Source organism: Felis catus, chromosome B4, assembly GCF_018350175.1.
Source record: "Felis catus isolate Fca126 chromosome B4, F.catus_Fca126_mat1.0, whole genome shotgun sequence".
Taxonomy (NCBI): domain Eukaryota; kingdom Metazoa; phylum Chordata; class Mammalia; order Carnivora; family Felidae; genus Felis; species Felis catus.
This window is the reverse complement of record NC_058374.1, coordinates 78,659,730-78,680,457: the sequence shown is the minus strand read 5'-3', so window position 1 is coordinate 78,680,457 and position 20,728 is coordinate 78,659,730. Positions and strand designations below refer to the sequence as shown.

Here is a 20,728-nt window from a genome sequence, read left to right as displayed (position 1 = left end):
AGGTGGGAGAGTGGAGGTCCCTGACCTGGAATGGGCCTTGAAGGAAAGAGGAGGAGAGGGAAGGAAGGATCCTTCAGGTGGGGGAAATGTGCAGAGCCAAGGAGTTTGGGCTTATGGGGTGAGAAATGGGGAGCCACAGAAGGTGCTTGAGCAGACCACCACCCTGGTGTGCGATGCAGTTTAGGAAGGCTCGTCTGGAAGCAGAGGGAAGGCAGACAGGAGGGAAAGAGACTGGGTCTGGGGTTCCAGTGCCAAGACTAGGTAGGCACCTGGGACAGGATCGAGCCTCTAAACTGCAGGAGGAACCAGGAACCAGACAGCACACGCTGGTCAGCATTTTCTTTCTGTTTTATAAACTTCTCATACGTGCAAAAGAATGTGTGCCTATAACCTACATTTAATGATTTAAATCGCAACAGTAATAAGAACAGATCCTTGTGTACCCACCAGTACCTTCGAAGCCCCACGTGGGACCCTTCCTGATCATAGCATCTTCGGTCCCTGACCCTATCCCATCTCCAAAGTAACCACTCTCAGGGGTTTGTAGTGAGCGTTCCTTTGCTTTTCTTTAGCCTCCGGTGTGCATGAGTCCCTCAGCATTTGTTCAGTTTTGCCTAACATTAAGCTTTACAAAAATAGGATTACGTTGTTTTTATGACTTGCTTTTCCCTCCCCGACATTCTGTATGTGAGCTTTTGATGCGTACAGCTTGGTTCGTTTGTCACTGCTGCGTAGTATCCCAGTGTGTGATTCTCTCTCCATTCCCCTGCGGGTATACATCTGTGCACCTTTGTTTTTGTGCTAACAAACAATGCCGGTGTGAACCTGTAGGTACGTTTCCGCTGTCGTACTGTGGCAAGAGGATGTTTGGGCTACTGGCAGTCAAACTATTGTTTAACCACAGCTCAAAATAAGAAACGGATTTTATATCGTGAATCCGTACCTACCTCCATGCTCACGCACCTAAAGGGAAATAAGTTTCATGAAGAATTGCTCACTCCTACTACGCGCGGTGCGTTCTGACTCTCGAACCACTCACCTGCACACGTTCTTTCACTTTGTATGGCTTTATGTTTTATCTTTAGGTTTTCAACAGGACCTTATGTTGAGACTTCATTTCTTATAAATAGGATGTTGATTTTATTATGTATTTAATATAATGAAAATGAAATACCCATGAAGCCACTTATAGACACAAGAACCAAACGTCCCTAACAATTTACACATGCCTACACACTGCCTCCCCAGCCTGTTTCTGCTTCTTGATCTGGGGGCGGGGGGAGCCCTTCCTTGAATTTCTCATCATTCCCTTGTTTTCTTTTCTTCTAGTTTGATTACATGCATGCATGTACCTGTAAACATTATTATTATTATTATTTAGTTTTTCTTGTTTGGTTGGGTTTGGGGTTTTGGGTTTTTTAAGTATATCACTTACAAAAGGACTTGCTTTTTTTTTTTATCTAATATTGTAGAACTAAGGGTCTTCACTAGGATTCGTAGTATTCTGTTACGTGAATACAGGACACTTTATATAACTCTATTATTGTTTTGTTCTGTTTTCTCTTACAAAGTTGGTGCTACGAACATTTTTCTAAGTGTCCCCGATGGATGTGTGTGAGGATTTTTCTGTGATACACATCTAGGACTGGTATTTCTGAATCAAATACTGAATAACACAAAAGTTATTTGCCAAAGTCATATAATAAAGACTTATACTTTGATCAGCAATACATAAAAGATTCGTATCTTCTCTGACGCATCTGATTCTCAATAATGAAATGATATAATCAGTCTTATTTTTGATCTGACTTTGCATTTTCGTGATTCCTATTGAGGCTGAGTATCTCTTTAAGTGTTTATTACCTGTATGGATTTCCTTTTGCCCATTTTTTTGTTGTTGGGTTGTTTGCTTTATTCTTACTAGATGCTAAGTGTTTTTTATATTTCTATATAAGTTTATACTTCTAGATATTATACTTTGTCACTTATATGTATCACAAATATCGCCTTCAAATTTATGGCTTGTCTTTTCACTTTGAATATTTTGATAAATAAAAGTTCTTAATTTTAGTGTCTAATTTACCCATCTTTTCTTTCAGATTAAGCATTCATCATGCCTTGCGTAAAAATCCTTATTTATACCAACGTCAGAAAGAGAGGGACGCCTGGGTGGCTCAGTCATTTGAGCATCCAACTCTTGATTTCGGCTCAGGTCATGATCCCAGGGTCGTGGGATCAAGCTCTGCATCGGGCCCTACACTCAAGCACGGAGCCTGCTTGGGATTCTCTCTCTTTCTCCCTCCACCCCTCTCCCCTGCTAGAGCTTGCCCACACACACTCTCTGTCTCTCTAAATAAATAAAAAAAAGAAAGACATTCACTAATGTTTTCTTCTAAAGATTTTAAAGTTTTGCATTTGACATTTATAATTATAGTTTGCTTGGAATTGATTTTGTGTATAATAGAAGGCAAGAATCCAGTTTCAGTTTTTTTCCATGTGGATAACCAATGCCATCGTCCCTTCTTTACTACTGATCTGCAATATCACTACTGCGGCATATCAAAGATACAGATCTAGCTATATATATAACTTTATATATTACATATAACTTTAGTTATATATTTATATATAGTTACCATATTTATGTAATATTTACATACAAGAATAGACAAACTGATCAATGAAACAAACTAGAGAACCCCTAAATTGACATATATTATGTATATTACACATAACACATATATATGTTGTTAATATATTCATGTTTTATATAAAGTATATTGTATTACATATTATAATAAAAATATTATGCATAAAACACATCTAATGTGTATATAATATATATGTATAATATATATGTTATTATATATATTGTTACTATATATATATAAAATATACGTCAATTTAGGGGCTCTCTAGTTTGTTTCATTGGTCAATTTGTCTCTTAAGTGGATATTACACTGAATTAATAGCTTTATAACTACCTCTGAAAGGGCAAATACCCATTCAAATGCTCTTTTTTATCCCACGTATTCTTTTTTTTAATTTTTATTTATTTTTGAGAGAGAGAGAGAGAGACACAGCATGAGTGGAGGAGGGGCAGAGAGAGAGGGGGAGACACAGAATCTGAAGCAGGCTCCAGGCTCTGAGCTGTCAGCATAGAGCCCAATATGGGGCTCAAACCCACAAACAATGAGATCGTGACCTGAGCCAAAGTCCGAGGCTCAACCGACTGAGCCACCTACCCTCCCCCCACCTCCTGCCGTGTATTCTTATATAGCACCTTGACTATTCTTGATTGTTATTCTTCACCATAAATTTTAGAATCAACTTGTTAAGACTTATGTAAATCCTTATTTGGAATTTGATCATAGTTGCATTGACTCTGTATATCAGTTTAAGGAGAATTAATATCGTTATGATAATAAAACTTCCCATCTATGAATCTGACATAGCTCTTCATTTAGTTAGAGCTGCTTTGTTATCTTGCATTTCACATAATGTTTATATTTCTGTAGGTATAGGTTTCTCCCATATGTATTAGACTGGGTTTTTAAGTCATTATTTTATTAATTTTATTAAGATAAAATATACCTACAATAAAATGCACACATGTGAAGCATGCAGTTCAACAGGTTTTGTTTGGCAGATGCATCAGATGCGTGCCCCACTTAACCACCACTGAATGAAGATACGGAACATTTGCATCATCTCAGAAAGTTCCCTCATGCTCCTCTGCAGTCCAACTCCCAGACCAGCACTGATCTAATTTCTGTAGATTAGTATTGCCACTTTTGGAATTTCATATGAATAGAAGCATTCGGTATGTGCTCTTTTGTGTCTGATTTTTTCACTCAGCATGGTTTTTTAAATCTTTTCAAATGTATTTATTTATTTTGAGCAAGAGAGCAATGTCGGGGGTGGGGGGTTGCAGAGAGAGAGGGGAAAGAGAGAATCCCAAGCAGGTTCTGCACTGTCAGTGCAGAGCCTGATGCGGGGCTCAAACGTGCGGGACAAGATCATGACCTGAGCTGAAATCAAGAGTCAGACGCTTAACCAACTGTGCCCCCCAGGGGCCCCTTCACTCAGCATGTTTTTAAGGCTCATCCATGTCATTTTATGAATCAGCAGTTCATTCCTTTGTGTTGTTAGGTGATATTCGGTTGTACAATTATATCTCAGTTTGTCCATTCACCTGTTGAAAACATTTGGGCCGTTTCCAGTTGGGGGCTTTAATAAATAAAGGTCATATGAAAGTCATGTACCAGTCTCTATTTCAACCTGCTTTTCATTTGTTTTGAATAAATATCCAAAAGTGCACTTGCTTTGTCATTTGGTAGCGTATGTTCAGCTTGATAAGAAATTGCCAAACTGTTTTCCAAGGTGACTAGACCATTTTACGCTCCATGAGAGCTCCAGCCGCCCCCCGCTTGGAATCGTCAGTCTCTTGAATGTTAGCCTTCCAGTGGGTGTTGAGTTTTTCCCAGAGTAGGTTTCCCTGATGACTAATAATGATCAGCAAGTTCCCACGTGCTTCTTGGCCCTTAATACATCTTCTTTTGTAAAAGGCCGATTGAAGTCTTTCACTCATTTTAACTGAATTGTTTGTCTTCTTGTTATTGAAGGATTAGTTCTTTCCAGGAACAATTAATGTAGTTATATATGATTGGATTTGAGTCAGCCATCTTGTTCTTTGTTTCTCATTTGTCTCACGTGGGGTTTTTGTTGTTGTTGTTGTTCCTCTGTTGTTCCTTTCTGCTTTCTTTGGAGTTCATCAAATAACTTTTAAATATTTGATATCATTTATCCTGTCGAAATCTTTCGGTTTACTTTATCATAATAAATGTTTGTTTTTAGTGATTGTTCTAGAGCTAATGCTATACATGCTCCCTTAGTTATCCAAGTCTATTTGGAGTTAATACTGTGTTGCTCCCCACTTGGCAACCGACAAGTGCACACACGGCAAACAGTGCAATTCGGTGACCCGCCTCCCCATCGTCTGTGTCACTTGCCAGATCTTTTACTTCTACAGACGTTACAAGCAATATCACTGTTTTTGCCTCAAGCAGCCAGTTGGGCACCACGAGCGTTCTTGGCTCTGTAAACTGATGTTTTTCACCAAATATGGGAGGGTACGCCTTCAAACACTTTTCCACATCACTCTCACTCTTCTTCTGGAACCCCAAGCGTACATATGCTAGATGATTCTAGGTCTCTGAGGCTCTGTTACTTTTTCTTCAATATCTTCTCACTGTTGTTTGGATTAGAAAACTTCCACTCCTGTCCTCAAGACACCAACCCTACCCTCTGACATCGTCAGTCTTTGGCCAAGCCCCTTCGTTGAATTTTTCACTTCCATTCCCACACTTTTAGATCCAAGAATTTCTCGTTTTGTTCTTCGTGACAATTTTCCATACCGTCTTGCTAGCTCAATGATGCATTAAAATGTAGTTTTAAGTGTATTTTCCACAATTTTAGGTGACTAATGGCAGAAGGATGTTTCAGAGTTCCTAGTCTGACATTTTGCAAGAAAAGAAGGTCTTGGTCGCATTTTTCAACGGAAAAAAATAGGCAGGATTCTGTGACTCGTTGGGTGGGGAAAATAGGTGTGAAAGACTTTTAAGCTGGAGATATTAGGAGGAGCTGGCAGAAAGAGGGAAAGCTGATGGAGGGGCATCAGTTCAGGTGGAACTGACAAACTGATTTTAAGGCATTTTGAATTCCAAATATCAGGGCAATATTCAAGTGAAGATGCCCTGTGGGAAACTGGAAACGTTAGAGATGAATTCATTTGTCCTCTTGACATGGCTGAGTGTCTGCTACGAGCCAACACTGGGCCAAAAGCTTCCTGGCACTGAAGCACTCCCTCAGGGAGCCCAGAGCTATCAGAACACCCCTCCTCAATGTCCCCAGCCTTGACACTCAATCAAATAAATAGCTGGCCTGGCCTTGGCAGCCCCCACCACATTGAATGCCTTCCCCCCACCCGGAGATCCCACCCACCCTTCCTAGGACTGAAATAATGGACAGAAAGATCGAAAGCATGACAGGAGCTATGTGACTTTATCTTAAGCACCAACAGCAAGGAGGGAAGGAAGATTCAGGAAAGGAAGGGAAGAGCAAGAGTTCAGGGAAGGGCAAGGTTAAGGGGTGGGGGCTGAGAGACGGTCCCCTTCATGGGTCAGACAGCCCAGAATCATCCAACAGAATATATCCCTGTGCCTCTCCTCCCAATACCCTTTCTCAGCCTCAGGGAGGCAGGAGACAAGGAGGGAGAGTCCCACACAACAAGAAATGAGAAGTGGACAGCAGGGAAGATGGGCCAGAGTGAGATCAAGGGGTTACACCCCACCACCAGGGCCAGGCTGGAGAGAGAGCCAGCTGGGAACCTCGGGAGGACGAGAGCGCCAGAGGCTCGGTGTTTCATCAAACACTGCCAGCTTCACACTTCTTAACCTGCTGCCACAAACTTCCATCCTACAGGATCTGATGCCACAGAAATGGGTGACTGAGACATCCCCCACATACAACTCTGCCTGAGAGCGGCTGACACCTGCACAGGGACGATAACAAGTCAGAACCTTCAGCAGCGTGGGGACCAGAACTCCCGCCCTACCAGCCAAGAGCACCCAGATGGCTGAGATGGTTCTTGCTTATTCACATCTCCAAGGATAAAGAAAGCCTACCTGAGCCTCCCTGTGGCCTGTCCCAGCCTTTACTGGAAGGGAGTCCATCTGGTGGTTTAACCTCAATCCCTTCTTAATCTAGTCTTCCGTCACTGACTTCAGGAAGACCTCCCTGGGGACAACCAAGCTGATGAAACACCTGTTTTAGTCCAGAGAGGTATTTGACATCTTGAACGTGGACACATGTGCTTGGACAAGGAGAAAATGAGAACCTCCCAACAATGGGAAAGTAAGACTTCCACTCCGATGGGTATGGCATGAGGAGTTATCCCCCTCGTGACCCAAGGTCAGTGTTAGGACTGGGCACTAGCTCCCGACAGTGGTCCCAGAAGTAACGTGGTCACCAGCTCTGAACCCAGTCACCAAAGGAATCACTCAAGTTTTCCCAGGTCAGAAAAGAAGATCTGGGGTGCAGACCCCCCAGAGGCTCAGCATCTCCCCAACCCGGTTCCAAAAGAACATAAGGGTCAGGCTCTCCCAGACTCCTGTGGGAAGAGGAGTCCCGCCAAATGCAGCAGGACACAGAGATCCCTCCACCTGCCCAGGAGTCCAGCTCCGGGCTGCCTCCCCAACCCACACTGACGGGCTACATGATCACGAACAATCCAGTCTCCCCGAATCTTTCTATTTGCCCTTTCAGTGTGAGGCCTCTTTTTACCCTGCCTTCTAACCAACAGTGTTCTGGAACCAGTTCACAGAGCCTGTTTGACATATTTCTAGCCAACCCTAAATGCAGTCACAGCCGGCCATGCCGGAAGATTTTACACCACCGAAACTGGCAAACCCTGTAAATGGGACTTTTGTTTCCTTCCGAGAGCTGGTTGTTAAACATTTACCCGCAAGCAATTGCCCCTAACTAAATTATACAAGAGGCGTATTGGAAATCAGGCAGTAGACCTCAGCTAAAAGTATTCTCCTTGGCCTCCCCTCAGTGCAAGGAGGGTCCCTCCAGCTTGGTGTTCTGGGGGCCAGGAGAGAACAAAGTGGGTTATGGTCCTGGGTGTCTCGGTCCATTTCCTGGATGTACCAGTCTCTCCCCTCCCCCAGCTGGGAACACCCCAAGAACAGGCCTCTCCCTTTCATTAACAGAGTCCCCCCGGAGGGACCACAACCAGGGACATTTGTCATGCAAACGAGCTGGATCCTGAATGGTGAGATCCATTTGGGGCACTCACTGCCTCAAATGTGATGGGGGGCGGGAAGTGGGGGGTGAATGACCCACACCTGAAACTTGGCATTTCAACCTCATTAATCTGCCTCTGGATCACGCGGTCTGCGCAGTAATCTCCTCCATGGCAGGGTCTCCCCACGCCACATCACCATGACTTTCATCTCCCCATATTAAAAAGAAGCAGAGATTCTCCTGAGGCTCAGGACGGGGTGTCCCAGCAATTCAGACACCACAGATGGTTGGAGGTTGTACAGGGCTCAGCCTGCGCAACCATACATGTTAGTCCTGCCCAGCCACTAAAACCTCAGAGCTGTGTGCCCTTCTGTTACCATCTCTAGGGATCAGAATCCCCAGACAAAAGAGGCTTTGTTAATATATGCCTGGCATCCTTCCCACTGCCGTGTCTAGGAGGCAGGTGTCCTATGCCCCTCACCTTGCTGCAGCACCAGGACTCAGCCCCAGCCCGGCTGTATCTAGCAATGTCATCAGAGTTAGCCTAGATGTCAGTCACAGTGCAGCCCATGTTCAGGTCCCGGCTGTTATCCAGTTTGGTGATGACTGAGGTATCTGAGATGCGGGCTTTGGTGACTCTCATTTCCTGTGGGGCCGACAGCCATTCATATCACCTGTACCATCGAGAGCCAGGTAGAACAGAGCTCACATTCCCCCTTCACACACACACACACACACACACACACACAGAGCCACCATTTCAAAGCCTTCATGCCTGCAGACCCCTCTGTCCGCTTCCTCTGTTCAAAGTCTGGCCTGGGACAGAGTGAAGACGGATGACTAATGTCCTCCCTGCCAGTGCTCACCTCCCCCCCTACGGTGTTCTGGAAGCCGATCTCCCCCACCAGGCCGTCAGCATCGGCCTCCTGGTCTCCCTTGCGCACGTAGGCACAATTAAGCTCCTGGAAACAACGCACAGGCAGTTGTTAGTTGTTGCAGAGATTTTCCAGGGGACTCTACCTCCCCCAGGCCAACCCTGGGAAATTTCCAATCCCATTTCCAGCCCTACAGAGCCGGTCATGGGCATAGATCCAGAAGTCAAGGGTTGGGGAACTAAGCTCTCCCTCTCACTCTAGCAAAACGTAGTATATGACTTTGGGGAATTCTTTTATCTCGCTGGGCCGCTCTGTAAAGGAAGATCCAGAGAATCTCTGCCCTGTGGGTCTCCCAGGGTATAAGGAAGAAAATGCCTTTCCATGGGTAGAAATAAAATATGAGCTTATTAACTGACGGATGGAGTACTGGATGCCCCTGAGGGCTGCTGCATGCAAACCCACTCACCGGCTTGATTCTGACAAGCTCATTCTCCGCAGTGGTCCCCAAAGTGACCTCCTCTTCCTACCTCCACAGGAAAAGGGGTTTGGATCAAGAGAAATTATCAGAGATTTGGCTAGTAGTGGAAGGAAGCAGAGAGGACCCCAACATGACCTATCACCTCCCCGCCCCCAGGATGTCTGAAATGTCCCTTTGACCCACATCTCTGATAGTACTTAACTTAAATGAGCATTACTCATTCTAAAGAGCTTGGTTTTGTTATTACTCTAATAGAATAAACTGACTGCCCAAGCTTCGATCCAGGACGGTGGGTGGAATTAGCAACATGCACCAATGAGTGTGAACGGTGGAGAAGAGGTGACGTCATTTCTTTGCACCCCTAGTAGCTAGCATAATTTTGGAATAGAGTTAAGCGCTCAGAACAGGTCCACAGGGTGGGTGGACGAGTAGGGATAGGGCCCCTATCTTACGTTCATAAGGCAATGGGGAGAGGCTCTTAGCTGATATTTCACCTTCTCTCCCCTTCCTGTGTCTGCCTGTCACTGCCTCTAATGCTGATAAAAGCACAAAGTGGGCTCACGAAGGAAGAAGTTTCCAAGGCCAGATCTTCCCCCCCACCGACTCGATTCTTGTAGCCCCAGCACCTCCTGCGCGTGGTTAGGGCAGGGGACAGCTGTGATGCAGCAGGGTCCCAGGCCAAGGTGCAGGTGAGGGTGTAGCCAGAACTGTCTCTTCAAGTGATCAGGCGGGAGCTGGATGTGAGGACCCCATTAGGGGAGCTTAAGCAAGATGATCCACAGGTTATGGTGAGCTAGGCTAGAAGAGTTAAGGCCAGAGGGAGAGGAGAAGGATTCTGACCCCTCCTTCACTGCCCCTCCCTTTTATAAACGCGGCCCGGCCACGTGAAGTGGCCATTTTGTCACCTGATCAGGCTTGGGAGACTTTGCAGCCATTTCTCCTCTTTCCCGGGGTCATGACATCGAGCTCCACACTGGGGTCCACGCTGAGCATGGAGGCGGCTAAAAATTCTATCACCCCCTCTGCCCCTCCACTTTCTCCCCCCTCCCCCGCCGTCTCCCTCCCTCTCTCAAAATAAATAAGGGGCACCTGGGGGGCTCAGTCAGTCAAGGTCCAACTTCAGCTCAGGTCCCGATCTCCTGATTCGTGGGTTCGAGCCCCTCATCGGGCTCTGTGCTGACAGCTCAGAGCCTGGAGCCCGCTTCCGATTCTGTGGTCTCCTTCTGTCTCTCTGCCCCTCCCCTGCTCACACTCTGTCTCTCTCTCTCTCTCTCTCTCTCTCAAATAAATAAGCATTGAAAAAAAACTTTTTTAATAAATAAATTAAAGAAATCCTCCATGCCCCAGGGTGACTCTGTTTCTTCTTGTGAGGGAGACACCAAGGGAAGACGTGTCCAATACTACCATTCCCTGGAGAAAACTGGAGTAGAACTACCTGTACCGAAGCCGTCAGTAACACTACTGGCAACCCTAGCTAAAGCTGGGAGTGGAAGCATAAGGCACTGGAGTGGGACCCCCACCCCCACCCCACCCCACCCCCCACCCAGAGGACAGCTCTAAGGTTAGGCAGAAGCCCTGCAAAGTCAAGGCTAGACCAAAGGGATTCAGACCCACAAGAGTGTTGGGAAAGACAGCAGAGGGGGCAGAGGGGCACTCTCTAAAAATGGGTTGCCAGACAGCCCAACACCAGTCAGAGCTGGCCAGGAACACCTCTTGGGTTCCAGGATTTAATTACCCTTTGCATAATAACAACTTATATTTAAAAGCAAAGGAAGCTAAGGATGATTTGCATGCTTTAATGCTGCCTGCTGAGTTCACATTCTAGTTTCCCCTGCCCATAATTGGACGTATAATTAACTTCCATTATAATGGGCTATGGCTTTCTAGAATTGGTGGCCATGACCAAGCCCCAGTTGAGGGGAAGGCTTTGGATTGGGCCTATTTTTCTAAGAGCTCAAAGCCTAGAAGCCTGGGCTCCCTCCTAGGAGAACTCAACCCTCACTGAGCCCCCAAAGACTCAGACCTCCGAAGGGCTGGCATGGAGGAGGGCTGGAAGCCTCCTTTCAGATTCTGAATCTCCTCCTCCATAGAGCTTTCTGCGCTTGACCTTAAGCCACTGGACCACTCTGAGCTCACCTTCCCAATCAGGTAAATGGGCACAATAATACTGACCTTGGAAGGATGCCCGAGGGTAAAGATAAGAAAATGCATCATAAAGCCCTCACACACTGGAGGCACTCCTTTAATGCAACTGCCTGAACCCACCCCCAGGAGAGTGGAGAGGGATACAGGAAGCAATGTGGGGGACTAGGGAGTGGGGGCCCCACACTTACTAGGAAAGGAGCCATGAGCTGAGTTCTGAGCAACAGAGAAGGGAAAGTTTTTGCCCAAAGGGACATAGGATGAAATAACAATGGTAGAATAAACAGAACAAGCAAATAAACAAACGTTTATGGAGCTCTTATTAAGTGCTAGGTAGGGCCCTAAACGCTTTCCTGTCCATTACCTCCTTAGGTCCTCCCAAGAGCTTGCAGATGGGTACTATTTATTACTCCTAACTCGCACAAGAGGAAACTGAGGCTCCGAAAGGTTATTCACTTGTCCAAAGTCACGACAAGAATCTGTTAAGACCGGCTTCAGAGACCCCTCCCCTTCGACGCACACACTCGCTCCCCCACTCTGTGGTGCACACGAGACCAAGGCTAAGCCGGTCCCCGCAGGGCGGTGGCGCCCGGCTGGGACCCCAGCCGCGCGGGGTGTGCCCAGCTGGCCAGCCCCGGAATGGAGCCGGTGACGATCCAGCGCCTCCGGGGCCCAGTCCCGGCCGAGGGGCGCAGAGGGGGGCGCCCCGAGGCCGCGGCGCACGGCCCGCAAAGGTGACCAGGCGTTTCCCGGCCCCATAAAGCTCGGGCGGGAGGTGAAGCCGTTTTATGGAGGCGGCCGGCGGCCCGGCCCGCTTTGATTCCCGCCTCGACGAGGCGCGCGGGCCAACCTCCAAGCTCGTAAACGCGTTGGCCGCGCGCTCCCGCCGGCCCGGTGGGCCGCGATATAAGGCGCAGCGCGGGCCCCGGGCTCCAGCCACCCGCCGCCGCCGCCACCGCCGCACCATGTCCTGCCTCTCCAACGGCCTCGCCGCCCCCTGCGGGGTCCGCGCCTTCAGCTGCGCCTCGGCCTGCGGGCCCCGGCCCGGCCGCTGCTGCATCACCGCCGCCCCCTACCGCGGCGTCTCCTGCTACCGCGGCCTCACCGGCGGCTTCGGAAGCCACAGCGTCTGCGGCGGCTTCCGCGCCGGCTCCTGCGGCCGCAGCTTCGGCTACCGCTCCGGCGGCGTGTGCGGGCCCAGCCCGCCCTGCATCACCACCGTGTCGGTCAACGAGAGCCTCCTCACGCCCCTCAACCTGGAGATCGACCCCAATGCGCAGTGCGTGAAGCACGAGGAGAAGGAGCAGATCAAGTGTCTCAACAGCAGGTTCGCAGCCTTCATCGACAAGGTGGGTGTCCTTGATCACACCGTTCCTGAACCCCATCCATGCTCAAACTCAGGCTGGGCGCTGAGGGTGGAGTCAGAAGCAGGAGGGATGTGACCCAGGTGAGCTCCCAATCTGATAGAAGAGATGAACAAACGTCCCGGGCACAGGCAGACACAGAGAAATGAGTATAGAGCAGCAGCCCCTCATCTGATAACACCATTATTATATACAATCCCTATCCAGACAGGCAGAGTCTCCACAGACAAGGGGGGATGTCCTTGATCACACTCTTCCTGAGCCTGGAAATCCTGGGAGAACCTTGGAATTCCCAGGCCAGTCTCTGGAAATGGGGGAGGGGGGGTGATATTTTATGTGATCATATTAGGTGGTGCATTAAAGCACTAAATAACATTGAAACATCTGATGGGAAAATTCATCTTTTCTCATGTGTGTTTCAGTCCTTAAGATTAAATCTCATTAGGCGCTAACATGTCTTCAGTATCCCTCAAATACTTACTGTTCCCTTACCCTTTTTCTTTAATTTTTAATGTTTATTTATTTTTGAGACAGAGAGAGACAGAGCATGAACGGGGGAGGGGCAGAGAGAGAGGGAGACACAGAATCCGAAGCAGCTCCAGGCTCTGAGCTGTCAGCACAGCTGTGGGCTCGAACTCACAGACTGTGAGATCATGACCTGAGCTGAAGTCGGACGCTTAACCGACTGAGCCACCCAGGCGCCCCTCTCTTACTTGTAATCAAGAGAGCAAGCCTCAGGTTCAGGGTTGTCTGGGACAACGGTTTCAGCTAGAATTTAATGTTTTATGATTTGCTTTTATGCATGCCTACTGATTTTGGATTTACGATACGGTGGTAATATCCAGTTACCCCTGAAGCCCCACTGGAGTGTAAATGCTAAGCAAATCCACTTAGAGATAAATCATGAGTCACACAGTACGAGGGGATGGCAAATCCCGAAGTCGGCCTGTGAAGGCTTCCCATTTGAGAATCACTGCCACCAGTCCAGCCCTTTGAACGTACACAGAAGACAAGAGACACAGGGACATAAGGCAGGGGGGCCTGCCCAAGGCCCACGGGGAGTGGGTGGCAGCCCAGGACTCCAAACCTAGGCTCTCTCCGGCTCTCCAGGCGCCGGGGGCCTAGAGGATCCAACCCATGGAGGCCGCTACCGCACTCCCCTTCCAGTGGGAGCCGGCCCACCACAGCAGGCACTGCCAACATCCACACCCGGGAAAGGCAGCAGGGGAGTGGAACACGGAAAATGTCCTGGCCCGCCAACAGGCAGCCTGGGCTCCACCTCCAGTTTCTCCCCCCCCCCCCCACCCCCGATCTGCCGGGCGACACTGGGCAGCGGCTCCCCGTCTTGGCCCCAGAGCTGTCCACACCAGAGCTATGTGTGGTGCAGGGTGTGACCTTGAAAGGAAAGATGGGGGCCAAGGCAGCCATCAGCCTCCCTACCATAGCTGGTGCCCTGTCAGCTAAGACCCCCTGAAGTGAGCCCATATAACATCAGCAGTTCCCATTCCCCTTTTCTGGAAGTTCCAAGTAGAGAAATTCCCAGCTGCCCTGGTTAAGTTGGGTGGGAGGACACCAGGGCTAGAAAGCGAGGTAATGTCTCAACTGCAGCTCAAATGTACAAGCTATGGAACCCAGGAGGCCGGGGGGCCTCGCCTTGTTTGCTGACCGCCTCTCCTGCACAGTGTGTCGTCGCCATCACAGGTCTTCAGTGCGAATGACCTCCAGGAAAGGCTTGCGTGCTTCCCTTCCCCGCAAGTCTTCACCCTCCCCATTTGCCAGAATCTCCCCCCATTCACACCATCTGCCTGGCCTCCAGGGACCCAAGAGCGTCCAACACAGGAATTCAGGCCGCCAAAGACCACACACATCCCCGTTCCTCCAGCCGCAACCATCCTGCTGGCCGCCGGAGAGCCAGCCCTCTCTAACCTCCCCAGTCGGGTAGCCCTTCCCACCTTGACTATCCTTTCAGACAACTGCTGGGCAACCTCCTGCTGAGCATTGAGGACAGAGACCGATGAACCCTGGTCCCTGCCCCGAGGGGAGCTCCTCATGAAAGGCTTTCATCTTGCCCTACATTCCTTTCCTCCAGGAAGCCTTCCTTGATTATCATTACCCGCCCCCTCCCCCGCCCCACCGTAACCCCAGCGCAACCCCAATGCCCCTCAGTTTCTCACTCACCCCATCCAAGCCCACCTTAACAGACCCTCGCTCAAGCCTGAACAAGCAATCGTGAAACAAGAATGCTCCCGGTGCCTCCTCGGGCCAGGAGGGCCCAGGGAGGCCATGCTGTCCGTCCCTTACCGCCGCACACTTCCCGTTAGTTCTGGGTTGACTCTACCTGCTCTCCGAGGAGGGCTGGGGATACTGGCTTCCCCCACTGACTTTTCCCCCCACTTGCTCACCAGGTGCGCTTCCTGGAGCAGCAGAACAAGCTTCTGGAGACCAAGTGGCAGTTCTACCAGAACCGCAAGTGCTGCGAGAGCAACCTGGAGCCCCTGTTCGAGGGCTACATCGAGACGCTGAGGCGGGAGGCCGAGTGCGTGGAGGCCGACAGCGGGAGGCTGGCCTCGGAGCTCAACCACGTGCAGGAGGTGCTGGAGGGCTACAAGAAGAAGTGAGTGCGGCCCGGAGGATAATCTCAAGAAACGAAATGGGATGAAGTCAGAGCAGGATAGATTTGGGCTACAGCACCAGAGGAACTTTCCAGTAGGAAGAAGACAGTGACCGGGAGCCTGATGAGGGAGACTTTTCTTTTCTGGGTTGGGAGTTTAAACCCCCGGAGAGACTGGGAGGGGCTCCAGCTGCCTCATCAGCGTGGGTTTATTTCCTTAATTCAGCAAACGTTTATTGACATCTACTCGATGTTGCAGGTGCTGTGTTAGGCCCTGAGCGGGGAGGCAAGGGGGGGGGGGAACCAGAACTAGTGTGGGGTTCCTGCCCCCACCCCTGCCGGGAGTTACAGCCCAGAAGCAGAGAGAAAGCCTACAAAACCGCGCGCGCCCACTTCAGGAATGAGAGTCCCTAAAACAGGAAGAGCATTGGGTGACGGAGTGGATTGGGAGCCCCAAAGAATGGGATGGACAGATCCCTTCTAGCCCAACACTCTGTGATTCTGTGACTACCTCCAAAAGATCCAGTTCCTGGAATATGTTTGTCTGGGCCTTCATTCTCTCTTTCCCACCCCCCCCCCCCTTCAAAGCCCAGACTATTAAAGTTCTGGCCACTGAAACTTGTGCCCTTTGTCTCCAGGTATGAAGAGGAGGTGGCACTAAGGGCCACCGCCGAGAATGAATTTGTGGCCCTGAAGAAGGCGAGTGACCCCAGAATACTTGTCCCACAACTCAGAAAGCAGGGCAGAGGCAGGAGGGAGCACTCAGGAATTCAGAGAGGCTGAGCGACTCCCCCAGAATCGCCGGGCGCAACCCCTCCCCTATTTCCTTCTCCCCCCCAGCACCCCAGCACTCCCCGGGTGGCCCCGGGCATTGGAGTACATACACTGCCTGCTTCAAGCAGGGCACCCTATTCCTCCATCGGAGGTAACCCCCATCTGGCCGATGGCTTCCCGCATCTTTCTGCCCTGTGCCTGCCAGAGAGCAGGCATTCCTAAATACTGTGGATGAAAGAGCACACCAATGCTAGGGGATGGCCACATCCTGAGGCTGCCAACAGCTGTCAAGTGCTGGCGTGAACGCTGTATCGTCCCTCACCTCTTAGACTTGATTCGCCACAAATGCCATCATGTGGACTCCCACCAGGTCCTTGCAACCACCTCCATAGGAGGAAGGCAAGGGTTGCTGTGAGGAAAGTGAGGCACAGAGGTCAAGGGTCTTACCCTGAGTTGCCCTGGCTTGGAAGAGGCAGAATTGATTGATCCCTAAGACCTCTTCTTCTGACCACAGATCTAGATTTCTTTCCATGAGGTGTCAGGGCAGAAAGGGCTGGGGCATCATTAGAGCCGACCCATTTTGCTGCAGAGCCTAAGTTTCAGTGATAATGCAAGGTGTGGATTCTGGAGTTTTCTTTCGGGTAGGTAGCGGAGAAAGTGCCTGGAAACCTCATAATCCCACTCCCTTCCCCAAACCTGCTTCTGAGCCTTCTGACTGTAGAAAGGACTTCAACAAGGCCATGATACGAGGCGCTAGAATGAGCAGCTAAGGAAGGTCTCCAGGGAGTTTGTCCAGCCTGATGGGGTGCCCTCCTGGGAGCGGGGGGCAGCGGGGGGGAAGCCCTGTGTTGCCTTTCCAGTAAGACTCCTTTGACACCCTCTCCGCTTCAGGACGTGGACTGTGCCTACCTCCGCAAGTCAGATCTGGAAGCCAACGCGGAAGCCCTGATCGAGGAGATCAACTTCCTGCGGCGCCTGTATGAGGAGGTGAGGGGCCGTGGTCCAGGTCGAAAAGAAGCAGCCAGCCTAGAAGAGGGGGCTGGGGCCTGGGACTGGCCAGGGATCCCTGGGCAGCTGGGGGGGGCAGGGATTTGGGCTGGGGGCTGCAGTCCATGAGCCTATAGTGGGAGCTGGGGTGGAGACCAGGTAAGGGCTGAGAAGACTGGGTCCACACTGTGGTGGGTGAGGCTGGGGTGTAAACAGTTTCCCCACCATCTGCAGGAGATCCGCGTTCTCCACGCCCACATCTCAGACACCTCGGTCATCGTCAAGATGGACAACAGCCGGGACCTGAACATGGACTGCATTGTGGCCGAGATCAAGGCTCAGTACGACGACATCGCCAGCCGCAGCCGGGCTGAGGCTGAGTCCTGGTACCGCAGCAAGGTGAGGGGCACAGGACACCTGTCTCTTAGACATGGCAGCACGAGGGAAGCCAAGTATTTATTAAGAAGGCCTCTTTTGTCTGGAGTTTCTGATCCCGTGGGATAGTAACAGAATGGCACACAGCTCTCAAGTTATAATCACTGGGCAGGGCTGCCATGTATAGTTGCACAGGCTGAGCACTGTACAACCTCCCAACCATCTGTGGTGTCTGAATGGGAGGGAAACTGCATCCTGAGCTCAGGAGCACCTCTGCTTTCCCCCCAGTGCGAGGAGATGAAGGCCACGGTGATCCGGCACGGGGAGACCCTGCGCCGCACCAAGGAGGAGATCAACGAGCTGAACCGCATGATCCAGAGGCTGACCGCCGAGGTCGAGAATGCCAAGTGTCAGGTACGGGTCGCCTGGGGCCTCCCCAGGGCCGCACAGGCAGTGTGTGCCCCGACTGGCTCTCGCCATTCATGATCCAGCCCATTTGCATGGCTCATGTCCCTGGAGTCAGGGGGACTCCGTTAATGAAGGGGAGAGGCCTGTTCTTGGGGTGTCCCCAGCTGGGGGAGGGGAGAGACTGGACACATGAGGGAAATGGACCGAGACACCCAGGACCATAACCCACTTTGTTCTTTCCTGGGCCCCAGAACACCAAGCTGGAGACCGCGGTGACCCAGGCTGAGCAGCAGGGCGAGGCGGCCCTGAGCGACGCCCGCTGCAAGCTGGCCGAGCTGGAGGCCGCCCTGCAGAAGGCCAAGCAGGACATGGCCTGCCTGGTCAAGGAGTACCAGGAGGTGATGAACTCCAAGCTGGGCCTGGACATCGAGATCGCCACCTACAGGCGGCTGCTGGAGGGCGAGGAGCAGAGGTGAGAACCACACCCCTGGGGAGAATATGTCTTCAGTCTCCCCCACACTATGCTTTGAGCCAGGAACATGTTTGCATATCATTTGCATCTAATTTGCATCCAGATTATGTGGGGGTCAGAACTAATTTTTGTCTCTGCTCTCCCCACAAGGTTGTGTGAAGGCGTTGGTGCTATAAATGTCTGTAAGTAACCTATGCTGTGGGTTCTGAACTGACGGCTTGGGGTTCCTCTGAGCAAACTTTTTCTTCAAGGGCTAGATATTAAGGCTTGTGAGCCATCCAGACTCTGTCTCAACTCCTGGACTCTGTCACTGCAATGTGAAAGTGGCTACAGCCATAAGCAATACCTAAGGAGTACATATGGCTTGCTTCCGTTCCGATAAAACTTTATTTACAAATATAGGAGGCCAACACAGACCATAGTTTGAAACCCTGAAAGGAAGGAGGGAGTGTGGCAGTGAATGATAATGAGTTAAAAAGCTATTTCTGCCCACAGGGAGGGCCTGGGAGCACGTTTATCAAGGACACTTGCGGCCTGAGTGCAGGAAAGAGTGCCCAGGAGTGAAGGTGTTGGGGGGAAGGGGGGAAGAGAGGAATAGAAATGAAGGGGGAGGCGCTCTGAGCAAGAGCCAGTAGGCAGGGACCGCCAGCCACGACCTCGCACGGGGACTAAGCCCTGCTCTCCTCCCGCAGGCGTCAGCAGCTCCCGGGGCGGGGTCGTCTGCGGGGACCTCTGCGTGTCTGGCTCGCGGCCAGTGACCGGCAGCGCGTGCAGCGCCCCCTGCAGCGGGAACCTGGCGGTGAGCACCGGAATGTGCGCGCCCTGCGGCCAGAAGTGCAGCGGCAGCTCCTTGGTGCGGTTCGCGTAGCGCCTCCCGCCCTGTAAATACTCGGCTAGGCTTTCGGAGTCCGCAACCCCGGCCTCCAGCGGCGGGTCCGGGAGCAGCCGTAGCCCTGGGGCTTGAAGCGGAAGGGCTTGGAGAACCTGCGGGCCTGACCCGTCCACACTGCAGCCTTATCTTCTTGCAACTTCTCCGCCTTCTCCCCCTCCTTCGCTCTTGCTCTTGGGGAGCGGGGTGGATTCCTTCCGGAGAGGGCCAGCCTCCCTGCCCAGCTGGCCCCAGGAGTCTAAATGCCTGCCTTCCAAGCAGCCTTGGGCAGGGAGCCAATCCTGACCTGCTCGGGCTGCTCTGGGAGCTGGCCTGGCCCAAAAACCTGTGGCTTCTAAGGCACAGATTGGCCCCAGGTCCCCTGGGCTGTGGACGTGCCTCTATTCCACTGGGCCTCCCCTGCCTTCCAAACCCTGGCGGTGACTGAGGCCTCGGCTTCACGAGGACATCTCTTGGCGGCCGCCTGGGCTCCCTCCCCCTCGTGCTTAGTGTCCACGTTGCCAATAAAGCTCATGGATCATACATAATGCGCTCAGAAAAGCTCCCGTCTGTGCCTACACATGGGGACGTCCAGCCCGGTTTGGGCCCCTCAGAGGCTGACAAAGAAGCTGTTCACAGCCAAAGGGGAAAGAGGGCTATCTCGGAGGCACCCTGCATGAGTGCCACATTCACACTTCCTGAAGGCTGCAGGGGGCTGGCCGGCAGCCCCAAATACCCAGACAGCGTGAGAAAGAGCTGGAAGCAGAGGGAGAGAAAGGCAACCAGGAGGAAACTTAGCCAGGAGGGGCAGGGCCCGGCTCTCCTGACACCTGTAGGGGGCACCTTATCACTCACGGCTGGCGGGACACCGACGGTGCACTTCCCCCACTCCCCATCCCACCCCCACCTCAATATATGAAAATTCCTGACCGTAGGATCGAATATAGCCCCCCCATATACACCGCCATCACCCCCCCAGGTGTCCTAGACACAAGAGACCTCCCCACTACCCCCTCCCCACCATCCATCATATGTGCTGTTGCAGGAACAGATATCCCCATAGACCCTAAAAACACCCCCACACGCGTACAGACACACAGACCCCCGACCCCAGACACAGAGATGCTCTTATGGAGCAGCCGACACACAAATGCCCCTCCCCCCACCAGGGAGCCGGATACACACACAAGCCACCGCCCAGGCACACAGCCTCCTGCCACGGGGTCCAGATTCTGGGACTCCTCACCCCTCCCCCTCCCAAACACACACAGGCCTCCTCCCACTGCCATCATCACCCACACAGAATCCCAGACCCAGAGAGCCCCGTCCAGGACCTGAGGGCCGGGCAGACCCAGCACCAGCAAGGGCCAAGGGCGCGAGCTGGCTGGTGCATCCGAAACCCAGGCCTGCGGCAGCTGAATGTCTGGGCCTTCTCACAGCAAGGAATGAACTCTGGCAGCACAGGGCATGGGGGTGGGGGTGTGCAAACAGCCCTCCACTCCCTCAGCAGGAGAAGGCTTCAACGCCCACTTCCTGGCAGAGCCAGACTTCCTGGGATGTTTCTG

General features: G+C 51.4%; 1 protein-coding gene and 1 long non-coding RNA gene across 2 annotated transcripts; both read left to right on the top strand.

The window, feature by feature from the left end:
• The first annotated feature begins 4 nt into the window (after nt 1-4).
• LOC109501585 lies at nt 5-9,099 on the top strand. Its single transcript, XR_002159759.3, has 3 exons — nt 5-329; nt 3,650-3,823; nt 6,484-9,099. It is a non-coding gene; the product is annotated as an uncharacterized LOC109501585 (long non-coding RNA).
• A 2,891-nt stretch (nt 9,100-11,990) lies between these two features.
• On the top strand, nt 11,991-19,711 carry LOC101096492 (keratin, type II cuticular Hb1-like). Its single transcript, XM_023257096.2, has 9 exons — nt 11,991-12,653; nt 15,074-15,282; nt 15,918-15,978; nt 16,945-17,040; nt 17,275-17,439; nt 17,704-17,829; nt 18,075-18,295; nt 18,446-18,477; nt 18,988-19,711. The coding sequence occupies exons 1-9, from the start codon at nt 12,093-12,095 to the stop codon at nt 19,161-19,163; spliced, it is 1,647 nt and encodes a 548-aa protein (XP_023112864.1). The 5' UTR covers nt 11,991-12,092; the 3' UTR covers nt 19,164-19,711.
• The last annotated feature ends 1,017 nt before the right edge of the window (nt 19,712-20,728 follow it).

Bases quoted from the DNA above. Each gene is read 5' to 3' on its own strand.
- LOC101096492 (XM_023257096.2), top strand. From the start codon at position 12,093: ATGGAGGCGGCCGGCGGCCCGGCCCGCTTTGATTCCCGCCTCGACGAG. The intron at 15,979-16,944 runs GCGAGTGACCCC...TCTCCGCTTCAG, and splicing joins AATTTGTGGCCCTGAAGAAG to GACGTGGACTGTGCCTACCT. The intron at 17,830-18,074 runs GTACGGGTCGCC...CCTGGGCCCCAG, and splicing joins TCGAGAATGCCAAGTGTCAG to AACACCAAGCTGGAGACCGC.